At 44.6% G+C, this 25,071-nt stretch overlaps 2 protein-coding genes and 1 non-coding gene across 17 annotated transcripts in view; 1 reads left to right on the forward strand and 2 right to left on the reverse strand.

The window, feature by feature from the left end:
* LMAN2L (lectin, mannose binding 2 like) overlaps positions 1-25,071 on the forward strand; it is a 97,491-nt gene that overhangs the window by 24,957 nt on the left and 47,463 nt on the right. For 7 of the 15 annotated variants that reach the window (XM_029937240.1, XM_029937237.1, XM_029937238.1 and 4 more), the window contains 5 exons: positions 12,346-12,378; positions 13,429-13,590; positions 13,680-13,794; positions 16,873-16,992; positions 17,326-19,764. In XM_029937240.1, coding sequence (XP_029793100.1) covers positions 12,346-12,378; positions 13,429-13,590; positions 13,680-13,794; positions 16,873-16,992; positions 17,326-17,468 — 573 coding nt within the window. In that variant the 3' untranslated portion in view covers positions 17,469-19,764. Of the gene's footprint in view, positions 1-12,345; positions 12,379-13,428; positions 13,591-13,679; positions 13,795-16,872; positions 16,993-17,325; positions 19,765-25,071 lie in introns of those variants that run through there. The other 8 variants (XM_029937244.1, XM_029937245.1, XM_029937246.1 and 5 more) reach the window with 3 other exon arrangements.
* Positions 777-896, reverse strand: LOC115290986. The gene has a single exon (XR_003908348.1). It is a non-coding gene; the product is annotated as a small nucleolar RNA SNORA26 (small nucleolar RNA).
* Positions 19,817-25,071, reverse strand: part of FER1L5 (fer-1 like family member 5) — a 52,546-nt gene continuing 47,291 nt past the window's right edge. The window contains exons 41-52 of the mRNA XM_029937249.1: positions 24,828-24,919; positions 24,281-24,451; positions 23,920-24,068; positions 23,587-23,726; positions 22,329-22,417; positions 21,996-22,085; positions 21,647-21,788; positions 21,355-21,454; positions 21,087-21,280; positions 20,798-20,907; positions 20,341-20,485; positions 19,817-20,239 (exon numbers count right to left, since the gene is read on the reverse strand). Coding sequence (XP_029793109.1) covers positions 20,012-20,239; positions 20,341-20,485; positions 20,798-20,907; positions 21,087-21,280; positions 21,355-21,454; positions 21,647-21,788; positions 21,996-22,085; positions 22,329-22,417; positions 23,587-23,726; positions 23,920-24,068; positions 24,281-24,451; positions 24,828-24,919 — 1,650 coding nt within the window. The 3' untranslated portion in view covers positions 19,817-20,011. The remainder of the gene's footprint in view (positions 20,240-20,340; positions 20,486-20,797; positions 20,908-21,086; positions 21,281-21,354; positions 21,455-21,646; positions 21,789-21,995; positions 22,086-22,328; positions 22,418-23,586; positions 23,727-23,919; positions 24,069-24,280; positions 24,452-24,827; positions 24,920-25,071) is intronic.

Genomic DNA, 25,071 nt, shown 5'->3' on the forward strand with positions numbered 1-25,071 from the left:
AATATAGATGTAGAAATCATCAACAAGATACTAACAAACCAAATTCAGCAACATAAAAAGGATTTTATACCATGATCTTGGTATTTATCCTAGGAATTCAAGTTTACTTTAAAATCTGAAAATTAAGGCACGTCTGGCTGGCTCAGTTGGAAGAGCATGTGACTCTTGATATAGAGGTCCTGAGTTTGGGTCCCCCATTGGGTATAGAGATTACTTAAATAAACAAACAAACAAATAAATAAATAAAATAAAAACTTAATCTAAAAATTAATATGATAGACCATACGAATAGAATAAAGGACAGGGGCACCTGGCCTGGCTCAGCGATAGAGAGTGCAACTTTTGATTTCAAGGTCAAGAGTTGAAGCCCCATGTTGGGCATGGAACCTACTTAGAAAAAAAAAAAAACCAGAATGAAGGACAAAAACCATATGATCATATCAATAGATGTAAGAAAAGTATTTGTTAAAATTTAATATCTCTTTATTGTATTTACTTTCAAGCTTTTTAAGTAATCTCTACACCTAACATGGGGCTGAAACTCAAAACCCCGAGATCAAGAGTTGCCCACTCCGGGATTTCCTAATATCTCTATGAAAACAAAAACATTAAACAAATTAGGAATAGAAGGGAACTTCTTCAATCTGATAAAAGGTAACTATGAAAAACCTTCAACTGATATATTTCACTGTGAAAGACTGTATGCTTTTATCCTTTTTTTGTTTTGTTTTGTGTTTTGTTTTTTGTTTTTTGTGTTTTGTTTTGTTTCTTGCTTTAGCTGTAACTCCAGACCGGATCCGGAGAGGAGTTTTAGTCTCTTCCCTGGGTTTTATGGAAATTTCCTTTACCCTTCTGTGTTAGCCTCTTAAGGCCCTGCGTCAGCCTTAAAAGGGCACAGGAAAGGGCGTGTATGCTTTCATTCTAACATCAGGAAAAAAGGATATCCATTCTTGTTCCTTCTATTCAACATTGTACTTTAGGTTCTAGTCAGGCCAGTTGGGTAAGAAAATAAAATAAAAAACATCCACATTGCAAAGAAAGAAATAAAAGTATTCTTATATGTAGGCAACATGATATTGTATATAGAAAATCTTAAAGTAAACTACTAGAACTAATAAATGAATTCAGCAGGTTGTAGGATACAAGATCAATATATAAAAATCAATTTATACTATCATGAAGAGTAAAATACTTAGAAATAAATTTAACAAATTAAAGTGCACTCTGAAAACTAAAATGTTGTTGAAAGAAATTAAAGACTAAGTAAATGGAAAGAGATTTTGTGTCATGGATCAGAAAACTTAGTATAGTTCACCCTTAAACAGTGTGGGGGTTAGGGGCAGTGACCTCTTATGGAGTCAACAATCCACGTGTAACACTGGACTCCCCCCAAATTTAACTACTAATAGCCTATTGCTGACTGGAAGCCTTACTGATAACATAAACAGTTGATTAACACATTTTATTTGTTATATGTATTGTATACTATATTCTTAAAGTAAGCTAGAGAAAAGAAAATGTTACTAAGAAAATCATAAAGAAGAAGAAATATATTTACAGTACTGTATTTATATTTAAAAAATTGTTTTACATTTATTTATTTTTGAGAGACAGAGCACAAGTAGACACAGAGAAGCAGGCTCCAGGCTCTGAGCTGTCAGCACAGAGCCCAATTCGGGGCTCGAACTCACAAACTGTGAGATCATGACCTGAGCCAAAGTTGGACACTTAACCGACTGAGCCACCAAGCACCCCTGTATTTTTATTTTAAAAATCCACATAGAAGTGGATCTGTGCAGTTAAATCTCATGTTGTTAAATGTCCACTAGATTGGTAAGATGATGGCACTCCCTAAACTGGTCTCCAGATTTGACACTTGTCCTAGCTATCAAAAACCTAGCTGGCTTCATTACAGAAATTGACAAGGTGATTCTGAAATCAATATGGAAATTCAAGAGAACCAGAATAGCTAAAATACTGATTAAGAAAAGCCAAGTTGGTGGGACACCTGGCTCAGTCGGTTAAGCATCCAACTCTTGGTTTCATTTCAGGTCATGATCTCATAGTTCGTGGGTTTGAGCCCCCACATCAGGGTCTATGCTGATAGACCTCTTTCTCTCTCTCTACCCCTCCCCAGCTTGCTACCTTTCTCTCAAAAAATAAAACATTAAAAAATTTTTTTAAACTTAAAAAAAAGAGTGAGATTGGAAGACTTAGGCTTCTTCATTTCAAAACTTATCGCAGAGCTAAGGTATTAAAAACAGTGTGGTACTGGAATAAGGGTAGACCTATATCTCAATGGAATAAAATTGAAAGCCTAGAAATAAGTCCTAATGTTTATGATCAGTTGATTTTTATTTTAAAAAAATTTTTTTAATGTTTTATTTATTTTTGATACAGAGCATGAGAGGGGGAGGGGCAGAGAGAGAAGGAGACACAGAACCAGAAGCAGGCTCCAGACTCTGAGCTAGCTGTCAGCACAGAGCCCGATGCAGGGCTTGAACCCACGAACTGTGAAATCATGGCCTGAGCCAAAGCCCAACGCTCAACCAACTGAGCCACCCAGGCGCCCCCCACAGTTTATTTTTAAAAAAATGTTTGTTTTTAGAGAGAAAGAGCGAGTGGGGGAGGGGCAGAGAGGGGACAGAAGATCTAAACTGAGCTCTGTGCTGACAGCAGCAAGCCCGCTTTGGGGCTTGAACTCATGAACCTTGAGATCATGACCTAAGCCAAAGTCATATGCTCATCTGACAGCTACATAGGCGCCCCTGTGATCAGTTGATTTTTGATAAGGCTATCAAGACAATTCAATGGGGGAACAATAGCACTTCCAACAAATGGTGCTAACTCAACTGGATATCCACATGCAGAATAATGAAACTGTCCCGTACCCCACACCATACACAAAATGTAATTCAAAATGAACTGAAGAACTGAATATAAAAACTGAAACTATAAAACTCTCAGAAGAAAACATAGGGTTAATTCTTTGTGGCCTTAGATCAGGCAATGGCTTTGTAGATATGACACCAAAATCAAAAGTCACCAAAAAATAGATGAGTTGGACTTCATTAAAATTAAAAACTCATGTTTTGGAAGATACTATCAAGAAAGTGAAAAGACAACCCAGTGGGAAAACATAAATGAAAATCCTATATCTGGTAAAGGACTTGTTCTTTTTTTTTAATTAAAAAAATTTTTTTAATGTTTTTTATTTATTTTTGAGAGAGAGAGAGAGAGAGAGACAGTGGCGAGCAGGAGAGGGTCAGAGAGAGAGGGAGACAGAATCCGAAGCAGGCTCCAGGCTCTGAGCTAGCTGTCAACACAGAGCCCAACGCGGGGCTCGAACCTACAAACCGTGAGGTCATGACCTGAGCCGAAGCCGGACGCCTAACTGACTGAGCCACCCAGGCACCCCAGGGACTTGTTCTTTATATATTCTAGATATATAGTTCAATAGTAAATAAGATAACCCAATTGAAAAATGGCCAGGATGCCTGGCTGGCTTAGTTGGTGGACCATGTGACTCTTGATCTGGGGGTTGTGAGTTTGAGCCACACATTGGGTGTAGAGATTACTTAAAAATAAAATATTTTTTGATGTTTTTATTTTATTTTTGAGAGAGAGAGAGAGAGAGAGCGAGAGTGAGCAAGCTGGGAAGGGGAAGAGAGAGAAGGAGACACAGAATTTGAAGCAGGCTCCAGGCTCTGAGCTGTTAGCACAGAACCCAATGTGGAGCTTGAACCCACAAATCGTGAATTGTCATCTGAGCCGAAATCAAACTCTTAACAGACTGAGCCACCCAGATGCTCCTGAACAAAATCTTACATAAATAAATAGGCCAAAGGATCTGAATAGGTATTTCCCCAAAGAAGATAAACAAAGGGTTGATAAACATGAAAAAATGCTCAACATCATTAGCCACTAGGAACATACAAATCAAAACCAAATGAGATGCTACTTAACACCCACTTGTAGCTATTTAATCATAGCTAAAATAAAGACAGAGGCTAACAAGTGCTGGCAAGGATGTGGAATAATTGGAACTCTCATACATTGCTGGTGGGGATGTAAATGGGGCAGTTGGAGAACAGTTGGGCCGTTCTTCACGTCTAAATATAGAGTTTATATCATCCAGCAATTCCACTCCTAGGTGTATGTACCCAAGAGAAATTGAAATCATGTCTACACAAAAAGTTACATGAATATTCGTAGCAGCACTATCCATAATAGCCAAAAAACAGATATAACTCAATGTCTTATCAACTGATGAGTAAACTATATATTTATACAAAGGACTATCATTTAGTATTAAAAAGAAAATGAAGCATTGATAGGTCCTTTAATGTGGATGACACTTGACTACATTATGCTAAGTGAAAGAAGCCAGTCACAAAAGACCACATGTTGTATGATCCCATATATATGAAATGTTTAGGCAAATTTAGGGGCACCTGGGTGGCTCAGTCAGTTAAGCGTCTGACTTCAGCTCAGGTTATGATCTCATGGTTCGTGGGTTTGAGCCCTGCATCGGGTTCTATGCTGGTAACTTAGCGCCTGGAGCCTGTTTTAGATTCTGTGTCTCCCTGTCTCTCTGCCCCTCCCCCACTCATGCTCTGTCTCTTTCTGCCTCAAAAGTAAATAAACTATATAAAAAAAACCAATAGGCAAATCTATACAGAAAGTAGGTGAATGGTTTGCCTGGCGGTAGGGGTGGGGAATGACTGCTGGTGGACATGGGGTTTCTTTTCGGGGTGATGAAAATGTCCTAAAATTGATGGTAGTAATCATAATCTTAACTCTGTCAGTGTACTAAGAGCCGTTAAATTATAGGCTTTAGGTGAATTATGTGGTATATGAATTATATCTTAGCATCACTTTTTTTAAAAAACATTGATTGAAACATGATCTGATCTTTTCTTGGCACTATGAAGTCATCAGCTGATGGTCATCAGTTTCTCATGAGAACCCAGATATTGGTGTAAAAGTTGTAAACTGGAAACTCAGTAGCAGTCTTGGAGCAGGAAGGTGTTCCTTTAGTTGAAATCAGAGTATGATGACAAGAGGCTGTCCTTGAATGAGAGCACAGAAGTGCAGTCCTTTGAGCCGTGGCCCTCATTCTTCCTGGTGAGACATGTATTTGGGTCTTACTTCAAGAGGCAGAAACAGCTCGCTGCTCTTCCCAGATCACACCAGCGTAGAAGTCTAGTTTGTCTAGTCTGTGAGGTGTTTCCCATATTTTTTTTTTACATTGTTTTAACTTTTATTTATTTTTGATAGAGACAGAGCATTAATGGGGGAGGAGCAGAGAGAGAAAGAGAGACACAGAATCCGAAGCAGGCTCTAGGCTCTGAGCTGTCAGCACAGAGCCCAGTGTGGGGCCGAAACCCATGAACTGTGAGATCATGACCTGAGACGAAGCCAGCCACTTAACCAACTGAGCCACCCAGGCGCCCTCCCATATTTTCTTAATGTGGTCACTGTTTTTTCTCTTTTGAAACTGGAAGAAAATTGATAATACAATGCCATCCATTTAAAAAACACATTCTTTTAAGTGATAAAGATACTGATCCCTCTTGGTCTGTCTGTTGTTGGCAGAAAGAATCTTTGAAACAGTAAAGGAACTCCACAGTACCTTAACTTCTGTTGTTATCCTCCAAGCTTGATTGTGACTTCGTTTTTTTTCAGCCCTAGGTGAGGCAGTGTTTCTGAAGAGAGACTCCTTTGGAAACTAGGTCCAGGGAATTTTGGCAAGTTCTCTACGTGATTAAGCATTGAGGCTGAGCTGCACCGACAGCTAGTTTTTAACAGAAGTAGAAATGGATGGCTTTCTGTTAGAATTGAATGAAGGCAAGGAGAAGAGAATGTTCCTTTTTTGAGACAGTGAAAGAGGCAAAGAGGAAGAAAGCAAGAGCCAGTGCTCTAGAGGACGCTTAGCTCTAGGTTAGTTCTTTACCTTTCTTTGGGTTTTGACAATATGATGAAAGTGGTAGGCCCATAGCAAGGTGCAGGAGATGTAGGGATTTTGCCTGTGTTTTTGAAGTCTTATGGACTCCCCAAAGTAGGACTGTAGACAAGATCTGGAAAGTTGATACTTCTCACTAACAAGAAATAGTCACATACTATCCGAATGATGGGTAGCAATGAAATTAAGGCATACACATTAGACTATATTCTGAATCTTGGCACTTGTAATGTGGGTAGGTAGTTTATAAACTCAGGTGTTTTGGGTTTTGGGCACACCTCAAGTTTAAAGTTTCTTGATTTTAGGGCATCTGGGTGGCTCAGTCAGTTAAGTATCCGACTCTTGATTTTGACTCAGATTATGATCTCACTGTTTGTGAGTTCGAGCCCCACATTGGGCTCTGTGCTGACAGTACAGAACCTGCTTGGGATTCTCTTTCTCCCACTGCTCACTCTCTTATCTCTCTCTCAAAATACATAAACAGTAAAAAAAAAAAAAAAGAGTTTCCTCATTCCAGAGCATTCCATTGAAGTCCTTAAGTTATGTTATTTGGGATTATTCTAGTAGGGTCACGAATGAGCTAAATGGGATTAAAATAATTCACTGAGTTTAAGAGAGGAGGATAATGTTCAAGTATGTGAAGTTCTTCCAGGCAGTCAGCTGGCTTAGAGGTGTCATTTTTCTGTGTCCTCCATTTGAGAAACTTTGAGACTTGGGGACACAGTCAGTAGCATAGGTTAGTAATAGCTTGGGGGCAGTAGGGTAGGGACCTTCTCATGCTGCCCGGTAATGTGGTGAGAATTTCACTGATCTTGTGACCCACTGTAACTATTGCTGAGATAACCAATCACCTCTTCATCTAGATCCCTGCGTAAAAGGTTAGATAGATGAAGATCACTGTAGGACAGGTGACTTACAGCGTTTTGAGAGTCTGAAGAGTGTTTATCTGTGGAAGTGGCAGCGTGTTTTTCCCCTAGGGACCAGGGGTGGATCCAGTGGCGATGTGGAAGGAGATGCTAGAGAAGAGCCATTTGTCGTGTTAATTCTTATTTTTATATAAAAGCTGATTTTTGCAGAAAATCAGAAAAGGCTAAAACAAAAGGCATGCAAATACCTTTTTTAAGAACAAAAACATTACGTTATATTGAACATAATATGTGTCAGTGTGTTTTAATATAATGTGGGTTTTTTTAAGTTCATTAATTTTTGAGAGAGAGAGAGAGAGAGAGAAAAGGGGAGGGGCAGAGAGAGAGGAGGAGAGCAAGAACCCCAGGCAGGCTCCACATAATTAGCATGCACAGCCCAATCACAGCCCAATATAGGGCTCAAACTCACAAATTGTGAGATCATGACATAAGTTGAAATCAAGAGTCAAACACTCCGACTGAGCCACCCAGGTGCCCCAACATAATGTGTTTTTAAAACTAGTTTTTAATTTTGTAACTTTTGACAGAAAAGAGTATGGTAAGTACTAGGTTCAGATTAATCTTAAAAATTTTTTTATTTTGATAGAGTTTCAGACTTAGAGATAACTTATAAGAACACAACAAAGAACTCAGGAATGTTCTTCACCCAGATTACCCCAAATGAACGTTTCATAGCATTTACTTTATCCTTCTCTTTTACCTTTCTGTGTGTGTGTGTGTGTGTGCACGCACACATTCGTGCACTCATGCATGTGTGTATAGTTTTTTTCTGAACTACTTAAGAGTAAATTGCCTTCTATCATGCTCTCTTAATCCTAAATACTTGTTTTTCCTCAAAATGAGTTCTCTTACACAGCCACAGCACAGCAATTAAAATCAGGAATTTAGCAATGATAACAGTACTATTTTTAGTCTACTGACTTTACTCAGCTTTCACCAATTGTCCCAATATGTCCTTTGTAGCATAAGAAAACCACAGATTCCCTGTCACAATCATTTGTCATCTCCTTCCTTTTTTTAAAGTCTGGAACCATCCTCTAATATTGCTGTGTTTCAAGGTATATTAGAGACCTGGGGTCTTTGTTATTTTGATTTTTGATTTCTCACAGTATGTATGGAAGCACAGTGACTGAGCCAGTGTTCTGGGCCAGACTACCTGGCTTCAGGTTCTGGTTTTACTACTTACACAGGTTTTCTTACCAGTCAAATGGGGATACTAATCCCACCCCTTAAGGCTGTGGGGATTAAATAAATAGGCGCATGTACATTACTCAGCATGATGTCTGGCACAGAGGAAGTGCTCCGAAAGTGCTAGCCATTTTCATTCACACCACTAACTGGCATTCTCAGGGAACAGTGTGCAGACATCTTGGCAGTAGCAGTTGTGGCTCTGTTTTCTCCCTGCCTTCTCTCACCCTCCTTTTCTTCATGTCTGTGTTCCAGAGAGCAAACTTGGCCAGTTTACTCAACTGCACAATGCTTTAGATTGGAAAAAACTGCTCCAAGAGAACAGCTTCTAAAGGCTCTTATTGGTTGGTAACACTGGTCTAACAAATAGGCATAGTGAAATGAATTTTCATAAATGCTGAATTGTTCATTGTGAAATTAGTTTCTTTTATAATTATATAGTTCTTTATTTTTAGCTTTTTACATTTATCTTTTTGAATTTTTTTATGTTTATTTATTTTTGAGAGGGAGAGAGACAGGGTGTGAGTAGAGTAGAGGCAGAGAGAGAGAGGGAGACACAGAATGCAAAGCAGGCTCCAGGCTCTGAGCTGTCAGCAGAGAGCCCAATGCGGAGCTCGAACTCACAAACTGAGATCATGACCTGAGCTGAAGTCAGATGCTTAGCTGACTGAACCATCCAGGTGCTCCAGCGATTTACATTTATTTTGAAAAAGAGAGGGCATGCACGCAAATGGCGGAGGGGCAGGGAGAGAAAGGGAGAGAGAAAGAATCCCAGGCAAGCTCCACATTGTTAGTGCAAAGCCTGATGCAGGGCTCAAACTCATGAACTGCGAGGTCATGACTTGAGCTGCAGTTGGACGCTTAACTGATTGAGCCACCCAGGCGGCCCTCTTTTGGTGTTCTTTTCAAAATATTTGTTATAGATGGTTGTTCCGTCATTATTGTACATTAATGTTTAGTAGGTCAGAAAAGGGAAGCCCATTAATCCCCAAGATATTTTTGGAGATTTTACTAGGGTGTGACAGCAATGGCCTGGGAATGACTGCTCTAAAAGATGCATACTTTGTGCTTATTTAATTAATTCATTTATTTAAAATTTTATTTATTTATTTTGAGAGAGTGCGTGTACGCAAGAGCCAGGGAGAGGCAGAGAGAAAGGAAGAGTGAGAATCCCAAGCAGGCTCCCCACTGTTAGCACAGAGCCAGATGTGAGGCTTGATCTCACAGACAGATCATGCATGATCTGAGCTGAAATAAGGAGTCAGCCGCTTAACCAACTGAGCCACCCAGGTGCCCCTGGCTTGGTGCTTATATATGATAGTATTTCTGTCTAGAAAGTCATTAGTCTTTGATTAAATGAACGTTTATTGACTCCCTCCTGAATGCCAGACACTGTACTAAATGATTTACATGTCTCATTTTATCTTCGTGATCGGGCCTGTGAGCTCTATTGATTCTTCCTGCTTATAGGGAGAAAATGGAATCTCAAAGAGCTAATGTTACTCAGTTGGGTTATACAGCCCTGAGCTGCATTTAGAACCCAAGTTTCCTTGATCACAGAGGCTGCGTGGGCTCCTTTTTCTGTCTAGTGGTTTACACTACTTGTGTGCTTGGGATCTGTGGAGTTTTAGCACAGGATTCATAAATCCACAAGTTCAGGGTCTCCCTTCAGTCAAGATAGGCTGAAGGTACGATTACCATGTTGAGAGTCCTTTTTTGTTTTTTAAAGTGTCCTTGTAGTACAAAAATTTGGAAATATTTCTTCACCCTACAGACAATAATCATTTGGATGATGGTTAGGAGTACCTAATTTTTAGTGACTCTTAAATTAGGAATGAAACTACCACCTTGCCTGAGTCCGAGTGATTCTTCAGCTTTTGGTTCTTGCTATATATAGGCTGCTTTCCAAGGAAAGAAAATGAGCTGCTGTGTGAAATTAGTGGCTTCCCAAGGAACATTTTAGAACGCCTGACTGGGCATGAAAAATAAGAGGGCATTTAAAGACTTACTACTAGCGTGAGGTGAGAAGTTGAAGGCCGTGTCATGAGTTGCTGAAGTAGACAGATTCTGGCTCCAAAGGTGTCAGGCACTGTGTCTCTGGTACAGTGTTTCCTAAATTTGGTTGTACATCACAACTGTCTGTGGTGCTTTTTGAAAAATACATAAACCTGTGCCCCCCTCTAGACCTACTAACCAAGACTTTTTGACTGAGGGCCCCACATGTATGTGCAACTGGAAATCTCCCCCAGGTGATGCTGGGGGCCAGCTTACCCCTGGCTGTTCCCCAGACAATCAGCTGCCTCACCAGCCTTGGGAAGAGGAAGGCTGCTGTAGGTTAAGGACAGTTGTCTGAGGCACCCTCTTGAAAGGTGCAACACACTTCTGATCACGCGTACTGAGGTTGATAAATGGGCTACCCAGGACATTGTTAGGCCCTTGTTTTCCCTCATTGTTCACTGAGATGATGAGCGTTCTTGCCAGAAACCCATTTCTGTACTCTGCTTGACAACATGCTCATAATTCCCTTGTTCAAAATGATAGTTGTAGAAGAGTAGTTTGGGGAATACAATCATCCACTGATTCATTTTGTACCTTTCGTAGTCCTGTGCATATTCCGCGAGTGGCCTAAGAGCAGAGCAGTGGGGGCCTGCTGTGAGGCTTACATTGTGCTCCTCACTGTGGCTTCCAAGGCCCGGTGTGATCTGGCTTGTGCCTCAGCTCACACCCTCCTCTCCCTCACTGGCTGTGTTTCAGACACTGGTGTCTTCTAGTCCTTGAATATGCCAACCTTATGCTACTTACACCTGCAGATCTTTTGGTGGCTCCCTCTAACGACTAGGGCCTCAGCTCAAATGTTGTTTCCTCAGAGAGCTATTCCCTCATTAGTCTATCATGTTACCTATTTTATTTTTCATCATAGCATTATCCCTCTCTGAAGTAATTTTTTAAAAACATTTTATTTAGGGGCACCTGGGTGGCCCCTAAAGTTAGTTAAACGTCTGACTTCGGCTCAGGTCATGATCTCACGTTTTGTGGGTTCGAGCCCCACCTCGGGCTCTGTGCTGACAGCTAGCTCAGAGCCTGGAGCCTGTTTTTGGATTCTATGTGTCTCTCTCTGACCCTCCCCTCCTCATGCTGTCTCTGTCTCTGTCTCTGTCTCTGTCTCTCTCTCTCTCTCTCTCTCAAAAATAAAAACATTTAAAAAAAGTTTTATTTAAATAATCCTCTACACCCAATGTGGGGCTCTAACTCACAACCCCAAGATCAAGAGTTGTGTGCTTTTCCAGCTGAACCAGCCAGGTACCCCTCTCTCTGAAATAACTTTATTTGCTTATTTATTGTTTATCTCTTCTACTCCGATATCCGCTCTATGACGGCAGATACCTGTCTGTCTGGTTTTCCATTGAGCCCCAGTACCTGGAACAGTGCCTCGCTCCTAATTGGTGCTCTCTAAGTGTCAGAGGAAGGAATGCTTCGGGCTCCTTCCCATAGGGCAGGCCTGGCCTGAGCTTGTGTACATATCTCTTGTTGCTAGTAGCTTAGAACTGTAGCAGTTTTATGGAGCAAAGCTGAATATCCTCAAGTCTTAGGGTTTTTCTAAATCTACCATGCCACAGTACCTCTGTGGTGCTTCTTCCTTGCCCACATGTTGTAGGTTAGAATGACAATAGCTGTGTGGAAAATATAGGTCCACAAGACTCACTTAGAGGGTCACTGATCCCTTTGGATTAGAATCAACTTCATTGTCTCTCAAGTGGTAGAATTTTTGTCCTTTGGGCAAGAGCTATATCCTGAGATCCTGGGCAGTAAAGGCCATCTTGAATTTGAAAGAATTTAGCCCCATTTGTCAGTCCTATCTTTCTCCTTGTGGCAGAAATACTGTCGCCTGAGTACAGACAAAACATGTCACCTGACCTTCTCATGTAGAGACCTAAGTGGGGCCTTCTTGCACAGTGTAGTGCTGTGTGTTTTATAAAGTTTCTGAAAGCCTCAAAGGTTTTCCTAGTGGGCCCCTGTGAGAATGACACAGATCCTCTCCTTAGGAAACAGATAAGCCTCTATGCACAGAATTTTGCCCACAATTTTGAGGGGTGTAGGACTTGCTAAATGCCCTCCACAGACCCTACAGTTCTGTTTGGGGATTTAGATTGGTTTGCTCATCCACCACGGCTGGTCAAAGCTCTTCCATGGCTGTTTCTTTCTGACCTGGTCTCCTGTCTTCTGTGTCCTCTCTCGTTTTTATAATAACCTGCTGGACCCTCTCAGGCCCAGAAGAGGCGATATTCTCCAGGAGTCCAGGTACTCAGTCTTGACCCACCATGGCCATCCCTTATTCCCTACGTGTCCATCCAGCATTTGCCCCTGTTCACACCCATGTGGCTGTTGTCTTGAGTCACCATTCTCTGATTTTGACTGCATCTCCACCTTGCATGTTGACTGTTGAGGACAATGAGGAAGTCACCAAAAAAGTGGCATGTGTCGTGTTTCCTGTCATTTCATTCCCCTCTGCCCCTGCACTGCCTTAGCACTGGGCTGGTTCTTAAATGGTTAGGGCATCACTTCTGAGGAAGCATTCCCTCCTACAACTCTGTTAGAGAGAGACAGAGGGCCTCTGAAGTAGGTGGGAAAACAGGTGGGGGGAATGGGAGGGTATTGCTGGCAGAAGTTACGTGAAGCTTAAGTGGGCTGGAAGGTCTTCAACTAAGAACAGTTGTGGCTGGAGAACACCATCTGGCAGTGCTGTTTCTGAGTCCTAATCCACATGGCATCCATCATATGCCTAGAGGATTTGAGAATTTGAAAGGAGCTATCCAGAATGGAAAGGTTTCCCTGATCAAATGGGTATTTTCAGAGTATCTGGTATGTGCAGAATGCTTACCCCGGGGGTGAGTGGGGGTGGGGGTGGAGGGTCTGGGGGGATGGAAGGTGGAGACACATAAGGAAGTATAAATGATTTTTTTCTTTAAGAAGTTTACATGGCAGTTGGGCCAGATAGGTATATATACATAAAAAGGAAACCATTAGTCCTGGGCCATATGTAAGTGCCAAGTAGGGATCTCTGGAAGGATTCAAGTCAGATTCCAGAGGGGCCATTTCAGGCCCACCCCAGGTTGGTAGCGAGGAGGATTCCTGAAGGCAAGTACGGAGTTCAGTTGCTTTCTGGGCTATATCCTTTGAGTGACCATCTGAGAGTGGGTTTTCAGGAGCTGCTGCTGATGAGGCAGAGTGGTCATCTGGTCTGCCGGAAGGGGCTCAGCTTGTATGTGCATAGTTCCTGTTGCTGTTTGTACAGGCATTCCTAAGAGCACTTCCTTACTGTCCTCCGCTTTTCCTTCCCTGCTTTCCCAGCGGGTATTCCCTTATATCTCAGCCATGGTGAACAATGGCTCCCTCAGCTACGATCATGAGCGGGATGGGAGGCCTACAGAGCTGGGGGGCTGTACAGCCATTGTCCGCAATCTGCATTATGACACCTTCCTTGTGATTCGCTATGTCAAGAGGCATCTGACGGTGAGTCCTTGTTTTCTGGACCAGTTGGTGGTATGGGCTGCCTCGCACCTGCTTTCATGGCCCTGATTTATCTCTTCTTTTTATTCTAGATAATGATGGACATTGATGGCAAGCATGAGTGGAGGGACTGCATTGAGGTGCCTGGGGTCCGTCTACCCCGGGGCTACTACTTTGGGACCTCCTCCATCACTGGGGATCTCTCTGGTATTGCCACATGCACTCTTTATTTGTCCTGAATGAGGTCATGTCTCCATAGCCAGGCCTTGGTGTGGCTTCTCAGAGTGGAAAGCCAGATAAGCAGAGCTGTGGGAAGCAAGTACCCAGACATTGCCCATCTTCTGACATTTTTATATCCTGAACCACCCGCACCCCCCTGCCCCTCCCAGGCCTATGCTATCCTAGTGCAGTTGGCTCTAGCAGATGATTGGTGCTAATGCAAAGTAGTATTCGCCTCTTCATCTAGTCAGCTCTTCCGGCCTATGTTTTGAGTTCCATACTTTGATATCACTGGTGGCCCTTCTATTAACAGAACTTTTCCTTAAATTTCTTGACTCGGCCTTCCCTTTTCTAACTCACCCCCCCAGATCCTCCTTTGTGCTCAGACTTCTGAATGTGTCATATGCACAGGTCCATGCCATACCGCGGTGTTCTGTTCTCAGTCCTCACTTTTTGTCCTCTCTTCAACTGGTTTGAAGTTCCCCCAGCCTTTGATACCCCTACATCGTGAGGAGCATCGCCCAATCTTTTTATCTTGTTCCATGGCTTAAACAAATTCCTGACAGCAAAAACATTTTTCTTATCGAAGGCAAATCTAGTTTTTTCCTCTCTGGGAGTCCGCTAAAGATAAGAGTCTAAGCAGCTGTAAATGCCAGTCTAACAATAGAAATGGCCCTCTTCCTTCTTCAGGAAGGAAGGAAGGGTGAAAATACTTGGAGCTGAAACAGCCATCTTGCCACCAGCTGGGAGATGAAGATCACAGAAGAGGGCAGAGTGGAGAGAATCACAGAGAAATGGTGCACCAGGCTTTCTGGTGCACCATGCCTGGACCATACAGAGGTTGCAATTGGAATAATCCTAGTATGTGAGACATCGATGGATTTCTCCCCATATACAAATATTCTAAATTTCTTGGTTCAAAGGATATCATCTAGGTGCGAGGAAGAAAAAAGTGGGAACATGATTTGGTTTCTCTCTGGTGCCAAAAGTCAAGACAAAGGGTGCTGAGAAGACACAGTTGAAAAAGAATTTGGGGAATGAATGGTTGAGAGGTCCCCAAATTATTACCCCAAAGTGGAGTTCCTCAGCTGGAAGCAGAAAGGGCAGAGAGTGCCCTGTGCATATGTATTTTTCTTGTGTTGCCCTATGAGGATCAGAGTTTCCTTTGGGCCCCATATATATGTCAGAAGTCAACTTGAAGGATGATCTAGGTCAACACTGTCCAGTACAGTAGCAACAAGTTATATGCGGCTACTGGACATTTGAAATATGTTGATTCCAAACATACATGTACTATAAATATAGAATACACACTAGACTTCAAAGACTTAGAAAATGAACATAACATCAACAATTTTTCTATCATTTGTATATAGAAATGATAGTTTTTTGGGTATATTGGGTTAAATAAAATAGATGTTTAAAAAAAAAAACAAAAAATCCAGTCTCCAATAACCAACCCTAGTAGCCACGAGCACCCCTAGCATTCAGATTTGTGGTCTCTTAGTACCAGTTTTTCCTAAAAGGAAAGAACAAGAGCTTCTTGGAGAAATGGTTGATGTCAGGTCTAAGGAGGAAATGGACAAGCTGGGAACCTCCCAGGAAAGCAATAAAGAATCAGACATTTCTGGGGTGCCTGGGTGGCTCAGTTGGTTAAATGTCCAACTTCCGCTCAGGTCATGATCTCACAGTTCATGGGTTTGAGCTTCGTATCTTACTCCATGCTGACAGCCCAGAGCCTGGAGCCTACTTGGGATTCTGTATCTTCCCCTCTATCTCCCTCCTCTACTCACTCTCTGTCTCTGTCTCTCTCAAAAATAATAAACATTAAAAAATTTTTATAAAGGGGCACCTGGGTAGCTTAGTCAGTTAAGTGTCCCACTTCGGCTCAGGTCATGATTTCATGGTTCATGGGTTCTGGCCCCGCCTTGGTTTCTGTGCTGACAGCTCAGAGCCTGGAGCCTGCTTCATATCCTGTGTCTTCCTCTCTCTCTGTCCTCTCCCCCTGTTCATGATGCTCTGTCCTTGTCTCTTAAAAAAATAAATAACATTAAAAAAATTTTTTTTAATTTTAAAAAATCAAACATTTCTGGGTTCATGCAAAAGGACTCGAGCCAACTCAAATAGGTTCCCACTGGAGAAAGATGGGTCATGTTGAGCACCTATAAGATTGTACAATTTAAGTGTATTAAAACACATCAAATATGTTTGAATCTCTGAGTTTATTAATGATACTTTTTTTAAAGTTTATTTATTTTGAGAGAGAGGGAGAGTGGGAGGCGCAGAATCCCAAGCAGCCTCTGCAATGTCAATGCAGAGCCCGATACAGGGATCAAACTCAGGAACTGTGAGATCGTGACTTGAGCTGAAACCAAGAGTTGGATGCTTAAACGACTGAACCATCCAGGTACCCACATTATTAATGATACTTAAAAAAGATTGGGAAAATGAGCCCTTAATTGCCTGATCCTTTCTCTTGTAATTATTAGTGAGATTCAGAGTCACTGTTATAAGGAGCTGCAGAGAATTAGGCATAGTCCAGAAAGGAAGTGTGTGTCATGCCAGTAGCTATGCCCTGCTTGTGGCCTATTAATCAGCTGTCAAAAGGCCCTTTCCTGTCTTGCTGGTGTGTGTCATCTTGCACAGAAGGGAGGCTGTAGTGCTGTGTCTTCCCTCGGCGTACTACAAGGTTTTACATGTTATGGGATTTCTTTCTTGCATTATGTGTAAGTTTTAAAATTACATAGGTAATGTATGCTTGTTGATAAAAACTTGAAACCCTGAGTAATATAGAATCTCTATTCCTTATCCTTGTTTTTAGATGAAAAAACACTTTCCAGTCATTTTTCTCAGTCACTGCTAGTGAGGTGTCTGGCTGGCTCAGTCAGTAGAGCATCTGACTCTTCATCTCGGAGTTGTGATGGAGAGATAACTTAAAAAAAATAAATTTCGAAAAAAACCCAAAGGCATGGCTAGTTAGCTGTGGATCAGAAGCTTGAACCAAGATACTCCCAAGATCCCTTTGTTTGAGCAGGTTTGGGTCCTCCTTGTGCTTTTCTCCTTTAGATAATCATGACGTCATTTCCCTGAAGTTGTTTGAGCTGACAGTGGAGAGAACCCCAGAAGAGGAGAAGCTGCATCGAGATGTGTTCCTGCCCTCAGTGGACAACATGAAGCTGCCTGAGGGTGAGCACAGGGGGTCCTGGGAAGTGGTCTTGTGGTCAGAGGGAGGTCACCGTGCCTGGAAGGTCCATGGTGACTGGCACCTGCAGCTTGAGGGACCCTCTCCTTTCTGTGTCCTTCCACTAAAGAATGTGGAGCAGGTGTTCCTGCCACTCCACTTGTCTCCATGTTACAGATGAGCAGGGCTGCTCAGTTTTTAAATTGAAGCATCCTAAAAGGGAGAGTCTGTCATTTCTGGCTCCCAGAAATGGATGTCAGAAACCAGAGACTCAGCACCATCCCAGCTGGGCTGGGCTCCCTGATTGTGACTTGCCTCTCTCTCTCTTGCTTCCTCAGTGACCGCCCCATTGCCACCCCTGAGTGGCCTGGCCCTCTTCCTCATCGTCTTCTTCTCGCTGGTTTTTTCTGTATTTGCCATTGTCATTGGTATCATACTCTACAACAAATGGCAGGAACAGAGCCGAAAGCGTTTCTACTGAGTTGTCCTGCTACTGCCACCCCTGTGGCTGTCATCATGAGGCGTGGGAGGAGCAGGTGCTGGCCTGAGCATATAGCCCGGCAGGCCTTCTCTAGTCTCCAGCAGCTGGTCAGGGACTCTGTTCTGTCACTGGAACTTTGAATGCAGGGATACTGCATTACCATGGTCATCCATGGGGACATCTGACTCTGGTTCAGGAAGCCCACCTACCCAGGGCAGTGCTGCTGTGATGTGCCTTTCCCTGCAGTCCTTCCACTTGGGAGCTAAGAGGATGGAGAGAATATATACGGTTACGATACCAAAATCACAGAAAAGAATTTCATAGCTCAGGCTGCCTTGTTGTTGGACTCAGAGGACTCTTGTACTTCATTTTTAAATCTGCAAAGAATACAACACTGATAACTCCTCAGGCCTTCCAGGCATCCATTCATTGCTTTTCATCCAAGCCTCTGTCCACCTGAGGAACTTTCATTAGAAATCTGGATGGAAGCTTCTTCCCTGTGTTGCCTTCTCCCTTCATTCATCGCTTTCTCCAAATTCAGCCTGAACTGGAAGAGACCATCTGGATGCCTCTCTTTTGGGAGCCTGGGCTGCAGAACAAACTTAGGTTTTGCTGACCCTCTTTAGGTGGCCATGGGGAAAGAGATTTTTGCTTTAGCTCTCTGCTCTAGCGATTGTTCTTTACCGTGAATCTTGGCTTTCTTGGTTTGTGACTTTCCCAGTTGGTTCCTTTAGGCTCTCAGTCAGGCTTGGCACAGTTGGTTTGCAAGTCAAGAGAAGCTTGGAAGACTTCATGGATGTAATAGGAATAACTGTGAAACTGACCAGCTCCATGTTTTGATACCAAAAGCAACACTTGCCATGTGGTCTGACCATGTGGAGATGTTTCTGGACTCTGGAGCCTGCATGTTTTGTGTTTATCATGATTTTTAGAATCCCACTGAGTGTTCAAAATGTAAAGAAACTTTCTTTTTTAGCCTCAGCTTGGATACTCCACAAAGCGGAAACTTGGCTTCCTTTTCTTAATGGCTAAGAGAACGCTGCTGTTCTTCTGTTACAAATATGGGAGCGATAGACTCTTGTCATCTGTGCCTGGAAGAGTTCATTGTCATTAAGTGACAGAGCCTGAGTGTCATCCTCTGTAGGTCAATCCTTGTTCCACTGCCTTATCTGACAAGGGGTCATGTGCTGCTCACCTGTCTGCCCTGTGATTAAGTTGGCCAATAGGCCAATCTCCCTGGAGGGCCTGGAGCTTTGAGCCCTCCTAGCCATGTACTTCTATAGCCTAAGGGAAATTCTTAAAATGGTTGATGGAAACCAAACAGTGTCCTTCCTTATAGGGGTAGATTTGGGGGAAGGTCTGGGCCATCTTCTGAGCCCCAAGCCCATCAACCCTTGCTCTGCCTTATTTTAGGTTGGAAAAGGCCTCAGCTCAGCCCAGAAGGAAAGGAGGTCACCTTGGCTTCATAATAGGTTTCTGTCGTATTTGGCTTTCTTCTGTCCCTGCCATGTGTGCAAGTGAGCATCACAGGCCACGGTGCTCTCCTACAGGTGGGAATAAAATGGGGTCCTCCTAAGACCTTCCTCCCAAGAGCAGAGCAGCTCTAGGGTGGGGTGCCAGAGCACAAACTGTTACCTGGAGCTTGGCCTTAGGACCACTTAGAGCTGACAAAGCAAATGGCTCTTTTGTCTTTTTTGAGCTCAGGGGGAGATTGACTAGATGCCTCTGGTGGGAGGACCTAGGTGGGTTCTTGAGACGGCCCAGGCAGTGGTGCCAGAGGAAGGAGTCTCATCGTGGGGGAGGGTGTGTGTGTGAGATGATCAAACTTATGGGTTTTGTATGATTCCCGTTCATGGGTTCCTTGAGACTTTTAAACAGGATGGGGAAGATATGAATTGCAATCCCCACCCAGCATGGGGTCAGCTTTGAGAAATGTGTGATGCAAGGAAACTGTCTAACCTAGCATGGCAAGTCCTTCCCTAGTTCTTGATTTTTATTCTTAGAAACAAATATTTCCCATTGTGAACGGGACCAAATACTGTTCTAGGCCCCATAATCCCAGGTGTGCCCTAGAGGAGATGCCCTAGGAGAAGATGCCTGCTCTGTGGCGTGACTCTTTTGTGCATATGCCATAGGGGTGAAAACAGTGATTTTGGCAAACTGCTTACCCCACATGAGCCATTTCTCTCCTCACAGTCCCGCTTTCCCTTGGTTTCCCCCTGACTTCAGAGCCTCTTGGAGAGGAAGAGACTCTGAAGACTAGAGGTGGTGTATAAAGATGACATTGTTCCCTGTCCTTGTCAGTCTTGCTTTCCATGTTGTCTTCAACCCCCAAATTATAAGGTGACTCTCTGTGACAAAACTTGTTTACTTCAGTGGGAAAATGACAACTCTGTCCTTGTCCGAAGTGGTTTCTGAACAGAATGGCCAGAATATCCTTAGCCCCTTGCGTATGTGTTAGAAGATAGAAATGAGGAACTGGTAGGAAGCCCAAGGATAGGGCTGGTGATGGGCAAGAGAAAAGTCAGGCAGAAATGGGCCAATTAGTCTTGCAGGGCTGGAAGTTCTGGAAAGATGTCTTGCTGGTGATTCATAGGTCCCTGGAGGAATTTCAGCTCATGGTCTACTGTAGGATTTAGGTTCAGATGCTGGCTGACGAGGACAGAAGGGTTGGCAATGTGGGTGTTTGGTGGATTGATGACATTTTTATCTATTTTAAGGGGAGCACTCAGCCGAAGTCCAGGTTTGATCCAGTTCATGGCCAAGTAGTGCTAGAGAGAAGAAGCAACAGTTAGCCTGAGGTGGCAACCTGAGGCTCTCTCTTTAGAGTCATCCCAAGAGCCTTTGCCCTGTCCCCAGGGTTGTCACTCACCGGGGCTGAATAGATAAAGTTGAACAGCAGAAGTGCTATAATAAATATGATTGCAGCAGCTATGATTTTAAAGTGGTAGCGTTTCCAGAAAACCTTGCACAAGTTTATAATGGGTATCCGAAACAAGAACGAGGTGTTGGGGCGTCTGTCCAAAGGCAGAAGAGATGTCAGGGGATGTAGGGCAGAGGGAACCTTCAGGTCAAGTAATCTGGACCAAAGAGCTTTCTTTTTCAAAACAACTTCTGCTTACTTATGGTCCCCAGCCCCCCATTTCCCCTTCACCAGGGCTGTTCTCTCCTGATTGTAGCTGAGCACTGAGCTGGGGTGTTAGGAAGTAATTACCTCTCTCCACTTGTAGGCCCATTGTTCACCACCCTATTCAAACTGCCGGGCCCACCAGCTCAGCTTTGTGAATGAGGAAGAAAGATTTTGTGCCTTCGTCCCACAGGACCCTTACATGGGAGGATGAAGTGTAGGGTATTGGTTGGGTTCTGATTGGCCTCGCCCTGCTGGCTTGATTAGGGCTTCCTTCTCTGACAGAATCTCCAGCGTCATCTTCACTTTACCCTAGAAACACCATAGGTGGTGGGAGGCTGAGTTCATTACAGCAGGTGCGAGACTAGTTTAAGACCCCTTTCTAGGGCCCAGAAAGGAAAAGGGATTTAGCAAAAGTCCCCGGAAATCTGTTAGAGCCCAGTTATGTGGCATAGTAGTCCTATGCAGTAGACATCTTCCCTAGCTCCTACCGACAAGCGCCATTTGCCATCATCGAGGACCTGGCAAGGCCACCAGCCTGTTACAGTCTTCTTCTTAAAGAGGGAGATGTGCTTATACTGGAGGATGTAGGGCCACTTGGAATCTGTATCCATCATCCTGATGGAGCACATATTGGCGTGCCGGGCTGGTAGGGGCATGTCAGACAAATCCAGCTCCAGGACCCCTGAGCCCAAAGAAATGCTGTCAGCAAGAAGGAGCTCTCTGTCCTGTGGTCACGGGCCCTATGCTGGATCTCACCTAAGAAGTCATCAGGGGTGAAGATGTCGTTATCCCAGATCTGGATGATGAGCCGGGCTGGGAACTTTAGCACCGTGGGGTCCAGGCTCCATATGTAGTCCTGGAGGATGACAGAAGAGCATATTCCTGGCCTGTCTCCTTTGAGATTGCCTTTGTCCCCCTTAGTAGTAGCCCACCACCCAGCAATGATGAACTGTCAAACAAGTTTCTGCCTGAGGCCACTTCCAAGATTGTTCTTGCAGTTCTGAGGGAGGAGAAGGGGGAGCGCACCCCCCAACGCCAGTTCTGTTACCTTCTGGCTCTGGACACACATACGCTCAGCTGCCAGGTAGTCCATGGTGAAGATGAACCGCCAGTTGAAGGCACCTTCCCCAGTGAGGGAGTAGTAGTGGATATCTGTCTTCTGCATGTCCTTCTCTAGCCCGAATAACCACCTGGGGCCAAAGTCATTTAATCCGGAGTTCACATGTATTGTCTCCTTCCCTGAGCTGGAGCCTCGTGGGAAGGGCTGCTCAGCAGACACCAGGCATAGGTAGGAGTGGAGAGATGTGGCCCCATATTGGCGGGGGTGGGGGTGCATAGAGATGATACACCTGGGGAACGCTGAGGGAATGCTGCTGGAGCCCTGCCCTCTTTCTCACCCTTTGATATAGATGTCACTTATTTCGCCAGATAAACTTTTCCCCAGGTCCACTTGGGCAGTCTTCCAGATGATGCAGCGCAGCTCATACCTGTAGCCACTGTACTCTGAGGCTCTGCTAAGGAGTAGCTCCCCAACCGCAGCCTTGTAGGAGAGAGGCTGGGAGGCCACCCTCCATGCCCATGCAAGGCATGCTACATTTGGGAGGATGCGAAGGAAGGAGGCTCCCAGGATTCCCAAGAGAAGGAAAGAATTTGCTGTTCCCCAGCATGTGAGCACACCCATGATCCATGCCCTGGGAAGTACAGTGACGGGGATGAGGTGGGTCACTAACCTTTTAGGCTTTCTGGGCTTGATGTTGACTGGGGGACCAGGAGGCCCAAGCTTCTTGGGAAAGATGTCCACCCACATTTGCACCTTTCCCTAGAATGGAGATAGATCAGCTGGCTGGGGCTTGCTAGCCTCTTCTGAGCATGGTGTGGCCTGGGAGCTCTGTCCCAGGTTCTGGGGTCTGTGGAGGCTGTGTCCCTACCACAGGAGGGTGGGGTAAGGAGGTGGAATGGCCTTCAGACAGGAAGTCTGGCATCTCCCCACCAGCTTCCCTTTTTTCTCATTTTGGCTGGAAGAACAGTGTAGAGTAAGGTTGGTAGTGTATGATGGCTTCAAGGCTGTTGGCCGCAGCAGGTTATCACTTTGACTGGTGGCTGCAGGGTTAATGCCATTGAGCAGGCCATGCTAGACAGCCTCTCTGGACAGGGCACCACAGTGGGGTTGGGACTTCATTTGTTAACCAGCTTAGTGACCCCAAGTAAGAGCAAACTAGATGGTCAGTCCAAGTTGCTTTATGTTGTGTAAGCATATTATAAAGATATGAAGCTGTCCACCAAGCATAGAGGTCTGTCTTAAGGAGGGAGGCATGAAAATGGTGAGAAAAAGGAAGAGAAAAACTAAACAAGTAGAACTACCCACACTGGAAGGTAGATAAATACATTCTTTCAAACTGACCTCATTTTACTCTTTTGAAGTTGACCCCATTTAAGAAAACAGGTTTAATGAGAGAATGGTTTCTAAAAAGTGCTCAGCAGAGAACTTTGTGTCTGGAATGTGGTAGCAGCCTGAGAAATTTGGAGACTGAGATGAGCTGGCCTGGTGGCTGGAGGGTAGATGATAATTAGGGTGCCCATGGGGATTTTTATTCCTTCTGTTTGGGGTTCCTTGCCATGGAGAAAACACAGCCTGCAATTAACAGGCGAACCAGGGTTGTAATGTCTGCACATCTGACCCCAGGTGCTACCTCCTCACCCTCCCTCAGGAAAGACTAAGGCAGCGTTGGCGTTGGCTGGTAAGGGTGCGGCTTAGCATTTCCACCAACTGATGTACGGCCTAGGTTTCTTGTAGATGACTTTTCCTGCTCTGAATTTCTCCATTCTGAGTGACATTGGAACTTCTCACTTCTAACATGTGCAGAACATGCTTGTCTTCTGTGCACATGCATCTGTGAATGCTTGGCCTCCCCTTCCCCTCTCGTCATGTGCTATGTCCTAGATGGATGGGCTCCCTGGACTCCCAATCCAGCCCCTCCAGTCCCATACCTGATCGATGCCTGGCTGACTGTCATTGTATAGTGTGCGCGTCTCCACATGCTCAGGGACCAGCCCCTGGGTGTGCAGGAGGTATAGTGCAAGGCGTTCTTTCTTAGGTCCCAAATAACGAACAGTAGGGGGCTTGGGCTCTAGACGGAAGGAGGTGGAAGGGGAGGGGATCACAAGGTTGTTAGCCTTCCCGTCTCCCAGGTAGGTGCCTCCCTTCTCCAGCCTGGACAGTGGCCATGGTTGTCCTCTACAAGAGGAAAGGGCAAAATGGGGCAGATGCCTTCTGGTTTCAGAGGCCTGTAGCTGTGCCTTCCAGCAGCATGCTGTACTCACCAAAGCTTTGCAGTCTGAATTTTTTCCCATTGTAAAAAACAGAGTCCTCCTCAGGATTGAACAGAGGTGGAGGTAGCCCTTTCTGTTTGGCATGGCGCTCTAAGAGGAAGCTTGGGTGCATTTGATCCCGCCACCTAAAGGGCCCTGACCTGCGAGGTTAAGGAAGAGGAGCAAGTGGGGAGGTTTGGGTCCTGGAGAACATTCTGCTTTGAACTGTAGGATGAGCAGTTAGTGGGGCCCTGGATGGAGCCAGGTTCAGGCCCCCATTCCCCAACCTGGGATGCAAGCCTCTCCAAAGGGAGCTGGGGGCTCCCTCCTCCACCCCTCCCCTATTCTCTTGCCCAGCCTCAGGTGTACTCACTGGCAGTAGGACTTGGAGAGCCCACAACGGGCTCCAAAGCCAGACAAGAGTCGGTTTTCAAGGTCAATGACTGTGGTTCCAATCTTATCATCAGGTGAAAACAGGTCAAAGTCATATAGCTCGATCTCTAGGTCTTTCTCCAGGGGGATGATACAGTTCAGTTCAAACATCCTAGGGGTGAGGGTGTTGGAGACTACAGTCTGTGGACCATGTTATCTACAGGCCTCCCTGTCCAGCATCTCGGGCCCTTGTTTGGTCATGGTGAATATCGAGAGCAGATCCTGGGGTGGCTGTCACTGCCACTAACTATCTCCTAGTTATGGATAGAAATAACTTTTGGTAGGCTTGGGTTGTGGGACCCAAACTCCTTTCCCAGGCAAAGCGTTTAAGGGTGAGGGTAGAACTGACCACCCTTCCATCTGTTGAGCACTGAGTGTGTATGAGACCCCATGGTAGGAACTCAGAGGCTAGAAAGTAATGCAAGAGTTGTTTGCCTTCTGGAGCTTACTTCTGGAGAAGTGGGATTGGGTGGGTCGGGGCAGCTCACATGCCAAAGATGGGATCCAGAGTGTTGGGCTGGTACTTGTGCCGGTTGCCAATCTTTGTATGTCCCAGTTTCAGGATCACATAAGGGTCACACTGGAGTTCGGTCATTGTAAGGGAAATGTGACAGGAAATGGAGAGTCAGCCCAGGTTGGTCATGGAGGGTGGGAGTGGGGCAGAAGTGAGCCACTTGCACCAGACAGAGCCTGGGAGAGGTTGTGGTCTGGGTATCTGCAGCCCGAGGGAGC

Source organism: Suricata suricatta, chromosome 4, assembly GCF_006229205.1.
Source record: "Suricata suricatta isolate VVHF042 chromosome 4, meerkat_22Aug2017_6uvM2_HiC, whole genome shotgun sequence".
Lineage (NCBI taxonomy): Eukaryota > Metazoa > Chordata > Mammalia > Carnivora > Herpestidae > Suricata > Suricata suricatta.